The sequence below is a fragment of the Oncorhynchus masou genome, unplaced genomic scaffold (genome assembly GCF_036934945.1).
Source record: "Oncorhynchus masou masou isolate Uvic2021 unplaced genomic scaffold, UVic_Omas_1.1 unplaced_scaffold_14___fragment_6___debris, whole genome shotgun sequence".
NCBI classification, from domain to species: Eukaryota; Metazoa; Chordata; class Actinopteri; order Salmoniformes; family Salmonidae; genus Oncorhynchus; species Oncorhynchus masou.
The window spans coordinates 69,480-77,162 of NW_027016713.1; the positions used below are offsets into that span (position 1 = coordinate 69,480).

General features: G+C 42.2%; 1 protein-coding gene across 1 annotated transcript; it reads left to right on the forward strand.

Annotated features, from left to right (window-relative positions):
* Window positions 1-254: 254 nt before the first annotated feature.
* Window positions 255-3,201, forward strand: LOC135539080 (alpha-2B adrenergic receptor-like). Its single transcript, XM_064964941.1, has one exon. The coding sequence runs from the start codon at window positions 410-412 to the stop codon at window positions 2,018-2,020; it is 1,611 nt and encodes a 536-aa protein (XP_064821013.1). The 5' UTR covers window positions 255-409; the 3' UTR covers window positions 2,021-3,201.
* The last annotated feature ends 4,482 nt before the right edge of the window (window positions 3,202-7,683 follow it).

Here is a 7,683-nt window from a genome sequence, read left to right on the forward strand (position 1 = left end):
GGCCACCTGGACATAACTTCCCGCTTCTTTAAAATATACAAACAATTAAGCAGCTGTGAGATTACGATCAATTCTGTTTCATGTACTGGACAACTTTTAATTGTTTGAACGGATTTATTTTCAGACAGCAAATATAATTGCTCTCCTTTATTCTGGCGCGCTCCACGGGCATAGTTTATCGTTTGGCTGCTTAGAACGAACTTGGAGGATGAAACTGGGAGGAGGAGAGGGAATGAACAGCGATAACACAACATTAATACTTTTAGTTATAGCCTAATGTTTTTTTCCTAAACTTTTAGGATATAATTTTATGTCAGCCATTCTCAATATAAAACAACGTTACCAACAGCATCTGTATTACAACAACATTTTATTCTCACATTAATCAAGTCCATCCATCGTGTTACTCATGGCTTCACCCTTGAATAGTGCATGTTCAGTGGGGCTGGGCGACACTAATGGTTCGACCAGCGGTTTTTCTCTTCCCTGCAATCAGAGCGTCTCTTCCCTGCAACTGGCCCCCTACTCCCCCGAATCCACGGCGCTCTTCGCTACAGCCATCACCCTCATGGTGGTCTTCACAATCGTGGGAAACATCCTCGTCATCATTGCTGTCCTGACCAGCCATGCACTCCGAGGACCACAGAACCTGTTTTTAGTTTCTCTAGCGGCTGCAGACATTTTGGTGGCGACCCTCATCATCCCATTCTCCCTAGCCAATGAACTGCTGGGATACTGGTACTTCAAGTCTCTGTGGTGTGAGATCTACCTGGCGCTGGACGTTCTGTTCTGCACTTCCTCTATAGTTCACCTGTGCGCCATCTCATTGGACCGTTACCTGTCCATCAGCCGGGTTACCTACTCTCGCCAGCGCACACCCATGCGTATTAAAGCCTCCATTGTGGTGGTGTGGCTCATCTCGGCCATAATCTCCTTCCCTCCTCTTCTGTCGCTAAATAAGAGCGAGCCCGGCGGAGAGGGGAGTGAGAGGGGTCCTCAGTGCCAACTGAACGACGAGCGCTGGTACATCCTCTACTCCACCGTCGGCTCCTTCTTCGCCCCATGTCTCATCATGATCCTGGTCTACATGAGGATCTACCAGATCGCCAAGCAGCGCACACAGAACCCGCCAGGCGAGCCCAGGAAAGACGGGGTGGGCTGTGCCACCCCAAGTCAAACCCCTCGGGGGATCCAAGCCAACGGGAAGGAGGACAGAGGGGAAACCCCAGCTATGCCCCACAAAACCACCAGCGTCAGACCCCCCACACTGGCTGTTACTCCATCACCGTCCCCCGACCTTGCCAATGAGACCCCCTCCCCTCACATCCCCACCACCCAAAACCTCCTCCATCCTCCGGTTCTATCCCTAGCTCCAACTCCAACCACCACCTCCCCTCCTCCCTCCCACCTGGATCCTTCACCCTCCGTGGTCTCACCGTCTCCCTCCCCCACCATCCCCCCACCATCCCCGGCCAAACCCAAACATGGGGAGAAGAAGGTGAAGGGGAAGAAGGGAAAGAAGTATAACAATAATATGGACAGCTCAAACAGCTCTGACAGTGACATGGAGAACGAGGAAGGAGGGAGGACTGGAGTCAACAATCCTAGCATGGCTGGTTCAGCCGGCATCCATTCTCCAGCCACCATCCAGAAGTACAGGGACATAATCGCCACCTCTAAGGGGGCTCGGCTGGTGGCAGGGAGGAGGTCTAAGCCAGAGAGCACTCCGGGAGCAGCACGTCGTAAAGCCATGGTGAACCGAGAGAAGCGCTTCACGTTCGTCCTGGCCGTGGTGATCGGAGTGTTTGTTGTCTGTTGGTTCCCTTTCTTCTTCTCCTACTCGCTGCAGGCCATCTGTCCTGAGACCTGCTCCCTCCCTGATCCCCTCTTCAAGTTCTTCTTCTGGATTGGCTACTGCAACTCCTGTCTGAACCCTGTCATATACACCATCTTTAATCAGGACTTCAGAAAGGCCTTCAAGAAAATCCTCTGTAAGAACACCAAGGGCACCTTCTTCTAGACTGAATGCTCTGTAAGGACAACAATGGCAACCTTCCTTTAGTAAAGAGGCCTTAAAGAGATGACCTGTAAGGTCAGTCCTTTCTTTTCAGTCCTCTCTAAACTCTTTGAGGTATAAAAAACAGCACAAATATTCTGTAAACATTCTGACTGATTTTAGATTCTAATTGATGATGTTACGAAGGGCTGCCGATTCTATAACGCTGAATCAGGACAGCTGTAGGAGAGCTCACCTTGCAACAGAAAGAAACTTTTAGGGCTCATTGTTTTAGTCCCTTGGTACGTAGCTGCAGACATCTAGCCGTTACCTGGAGAACTGTGACTGTCCATTGCAAGGGCAATGTCTGGGGAGAGCATGTGAAAAACATGTTACGTGAATTCTACTCTGAGGGGGGCTTTAGAATGATACTGTGTAAGAATCCAAGGGCATGATCCTGATCCTTTAGTAAAAGGCAGGAGGTATGTTCTGATCTATGAGCATTACACAGTATGTGTAGAGAGTGCGGAAAGGAAGAAGTCACTCGTCACATAAAGGACATGTTGCTTGGAAAATGACAGTACAACGCTGCTCTCGTCAAAATATGACTGACTGACTCACATTAAGGTTGTCTGGGAAATCTGTTTGATTAAAAATGGAGAAACCTTTGGGTATAGCAGTACACCACTGCTCACTGAGAACTCCTGATCAAAACAACAGTCTTGAGCGCTGCCATTCAAGGACTTTAAAGCGATGAAGCAAACAAATATCCTTTTATCAGCCGACTGATAAACAAAATAGAACAATGCGAGGAGATGATAAGCCGGACCTGTTGGCCTGTTTAAGCACCACCAGAGGCACTTCTCTTTATCAAAGGGCAGAACCACGAGGAACGCACAAGACCCTGGTCGCCTTTCCACTTACGCCTGCATAGTTACTTTTATCCTGCCTCAGGAATAGCATGTGTTCCTGTAGAGATGTTATCCATATGAGAGAGAAAGAGAGAGAGAGAGAGAGAGAGAGAGACAAGACAACAACAGGACTCTAACTGTTCATGAGACAACTAAATCCCTCTCAAACTCTGATGCCCACCACTGCTCTCATGTGGGGCGTAGGCTATATTTTGAAAGACTGTGTTTTAAGGTGCATCTCAATAGTCTATTGTGGCTTCCTCTGCTTGTGTCTTTTCCTTCATCTGCACTGAAAAACAAAGGATATAGGTGGATGCAATATGAAGGATCAGGCATTTGTTTCCACATCTCTGTGTCAGTGCAGGTGAACTAAAAGATGAGGAGAGTAAACAGCTTAACACTATTGTTATACACCCCTATAAGAGAATTTGAGTTCCAAATGGCAACCTATTCGATATATAGTGCACTACTTTTGACTAGAGCCCATAGGACTCTAGTCTAAAGTAGTGCACTATGTAGGGAATAGGGTGGATTGTATCTAAAGTACTAAAGTACGGAAATTTATGCACTCACTACTGTAAGAGGCACTTGATAAGATTGTCTGCTAAATGACTAAAATGTAAATTGTATCTGTATTTTGGGTCTATATAGCACAATTTCAAGCATTTATAAGAGGATAAATACTTTCCCAAATCCCTTCACAAGGAACGCAAATTTGTGACATTTAAGGATTTTTTGGAATGCAGTATAGTCGTACATATTTTTTTTCTTCTATCAAAGACACTGGACAGTGACTATCTGGCTTTGTTTGAGTGGATTCATCTGACTTCAGCCTGAAAGGACATTGCTATTAACGAACACACTGCTCCCCATTGAACAGAACAGAACAGTGGCTGTCTATGAGAGGAGGAACTCAGCCACGTTAGCTCTACTGCTGACCTGACACAAACACTTCAAACGGTCTTAAAAACACTCTAGTGTATATTGATTATAATACTGAAAGCACAGGTCATGTTCATCCTCAGCTACTTCTGGAAGGACATTCATCCCATAACATAATATAGTACTTTATTAAGCTCCCAAATGGCGAATATGGGATGGATGAATGAATGAATGATTGATTGCTTGATAGATCAATTAATTGATTGATTTGGGAATGTACCTGCACTTGCTGACTGGAATTCTACCTGGCACATTCCTTTATTTCTGAGAGGTACTCCTACTCTTTACAGTTGCTCTTTATGTATTATTCAGAGACTGTCAGGTCATGATGCTTTTTGTGTTTCTCCCTCACAGAGGCTATGTCTGTAACTGTGAATGCTATATAGGTGTTATGACACTATGGGACAAGGAATGTCGGCAACAACACTTCTAATCTCGCATTGTCAATTTTTGCTGACCCTTGCCTATGTGAGAGACTCCATGTGTGTATTTTCTAATGATGCACTTCTAGTGGTACCAGCTGCAAGTGTCTGGTAAACTTATGTAAAATGTCTGGGGTACTCATGGACTGTGCCAAAGCCTCCTCTGGCTGATATTGTATACTGTAGACCTCCACATAATGGTAAGCACAGAATACAGATGTAGATATAGAGACTCAGGCCAAAGATCTCTCCCCCTGAGGGACACTAGTCACTATATGGCCATGCTTTGAAAGTACATTATCTATTTCTTCTTCCTTTAGGGTTATAGTTAGTGTTAAGGATATGGGTAAGGTCAAAGGCAAGGTTAGGGTTAGTTGCAATTGCTTTTTGTAGTGAGAATTGTATTTTGTGGAACTCCATTTCAAGCATGGCCGTTTAGTGACGCCAGCTGACACGGACAGATCGGGACTCAGAGTGACACTGTCATGCTCTAATAAGGGGCTGTGATTGGATAAGCTATATGTATTGTTTATTTATTTAGAGCCATTTTCAGTTTCCTGTTAGTTTCATATTTATAGTTTTCTTTCTTTCTGACTGTGCTCTCCAAGCAAGGCAAAGTTAATGTGAACAAAATACTGTAAATACTGTATAAAATCTGAATATGTTGAATGAGATTCATTGATTTAAAGTCAGCAGAGGAACCGGATTCAGGAGCAGACGTATGTTTGCAGGGGTAGGGGTCATTTCTACTGGAACTCAGTCAATGCAGAAGATGAATGTCATGATTTGAAAAAATGTTCTGAAATATTGGTCAAATCTGGGTTGTGGACTTGAATTTTCCAGCAGCCTTTTTGTACTTATTTATTATTTTTAACTTGTTTCTTAAACATTTTCAGTGGTGTTTTGTAAAGACTACCGTGCTGATGGGTGGTGCTTTAACAGCCTGTGGTTGCAGAACCATGGAGATCAGCAAACAACCACACTCTGTGTTGGCACAAATCGTTCTGCGACAATAACATTTACATTTTAAAATGCGATTGTCATTGAACTTTTGGTACTAACAGTGCAGCCATGAAAACTCAATGTATAGTGAATCAACATCCCCATCATCATTCTCCCTACTCTTCTGACCTGCCTGGACTCTTTTTCTCCCCCTGCTGTGTTTGACCCTGGCCTTTCTCCCTCTCTATCCATTTGGAAATAAACCAGTTTAATAAGCATGGTGTGATCAATCATTTAAAATCATCGTATACAGTACTGCTGTCTGTGGTGTTAAAGGGGACATGAGTAAAACGGCTTAGCCCACTGCGTGGGGGTTTGAAGAATATTACACACTGACTCTTGGGGGTGGCTCTAAATATAGCAGATTTATCTGGATCAATCTTAACAGGGAAATCTGCAGTTTGAACAATAACACAGCGGTCACTCCGCCACTTATTTGGCAAACAGCTGAGGGACGGGACTGGAGAAATGTAGCCACTTGCAAACTCATCGACAGAGCTATGGACACAAGGACTAACCATGCATGATATCAACATTATTTTGTTTACATTTAACAATCTTACATTTTGGGTTCTGATGGGGTATGACAGTTGAACTAAGCTCATGGGGCATCTATACATTCTTCTTGAATCAATGGGTATTTATCATAAATTTAAAAGTAAAAAAAATATGTAGCAACTGCAGATTTCCCCTTTAATGTCCATTAAACATTGTGGAGATGCCAAAAGCCCATGGTATACTGTTTAACATTAGCTTCTTATTACTGGATAATTGTTTTCTTATTATGGGATAATTCTAATATTGTGTACCCCAACACATGTGAGCGCAATGAAGACTTTGTTTTAAAGAGGTTCATCACAGCTGGGTATAAGTGGGGCATACTGAAAGCAGCCCAAACACTGCCAGTTACTTGTATCCCTTGTGATCTTATGTGAACTTAATGCGATAGCATGTGACAACATGTAACAGCAACACGTGATAAAATGAATGACACTACACATGTGAAAACATCTTGTGAAAAACATCGGGAAGCAAAATGTCAAAAAGCAATACCACATGTGAAAGTTAGATTTTCACATGTGAAAGATTTTCACATGAATGTGCAAATTTGATGTTCACATGTGAGGTGAAAACATGTTATTCTCCTCACATGTGAAACATGTGAACACTAAATGTAACACATGTAACATATGGTTTCACATGTGAACAACTGACCTCATGTGTCTTTTTTTTTGAAAATTTCAGCTCAACATGTGAAAACAGCTATTTCACTTTTTTTATGTAAGGGAATGAAATGATATAGAGGTTTTAAAGTAAGTGTACAATCTTTCATCGTTGACAATATGAATACATTTCACATGATCACTTTGTAGTGACTTTCCAGTATTGGCTCCACCTGGGATTTGAACTCACAACCTCTGGATTTGGAGTATGCCAAGTTTCATTTATTACCTATAGTACATCTATGCACTTAGCAAAATAGAGCCATCTGCACTGCGATTTTAGTTATCAGTTAATCTGACTATTAACTCATCATGGATTTAATTTACTTATCTCAGCAATTTGAAGGGTTTTCTATATAGTTGTCTAATGTTGGTGGGGCATATTGTTTTAATGTTACTCTTGAATCACTAAGATAAATATAAGTTTTTCTTGAGTGTATTTTTAACAAAGCTGAGATTTATTTTACTTAAGTCCAAAGTGTAGGAATACAGGTAACTCATTTATTGACACAGACATGGTGGTGTAGCAGGAAGCTCAGAATGCAGTGAACCAAGAGGTTGTGAATTCAAATCCCAAGTGAGGACATGTTAAATAATAATTACTGCCACTTAAGTATGTAAGTTGATAACATTGTATTTTAAAAGCACTATTTGTCTGTATATCCTTAAAGACACATTTTTGTTTGCAGGGCATCTCACATCTCATGTGAAAAATATTTTAGCAAATAAAATATGTGAAAGGTTATGTGAACACCTGAAAATCCACACATTAAACTTCATGTGAAATATCATCACATGTGAAGTGTTCCGAAAACACATGAGTTCATATGTGGAATTTCACACGTGAAATTGTCATGCATAGGTGTAATAGGTGGCAGGGAAGTCAGGCGCAGGAGAGTCAAATGGAGTGTAAAATGGAGTCTTTTAATAAAGTCCACGGAGTTTGCTCCATAACACTAAAAGTACATAACAAACAAACAAACAAACAAACATGGGTACAAGGACCCGACGCGCACCTATACAACAAACACACGACACTGACAATAAAACAATCTCTGACAAAGACATGAGGGGAAACAGAGGGTTATATACACAACAGGTAATGAATGGGATTGAAAACAGGTGTGTGGAATGACAAGACAAAACCAATGGAAAATGAAAAAAAGGATCAATGATGGCTAGAAGAC

Coding starts and splice junctions, on each gene's coding strand:
- LOC135539080 (XM_064964941.1), top strand. CDS start 410: ATGGCTTCACCCTTGAATAGTGCATGTTCAGTGGGGCTGGGCGACACT.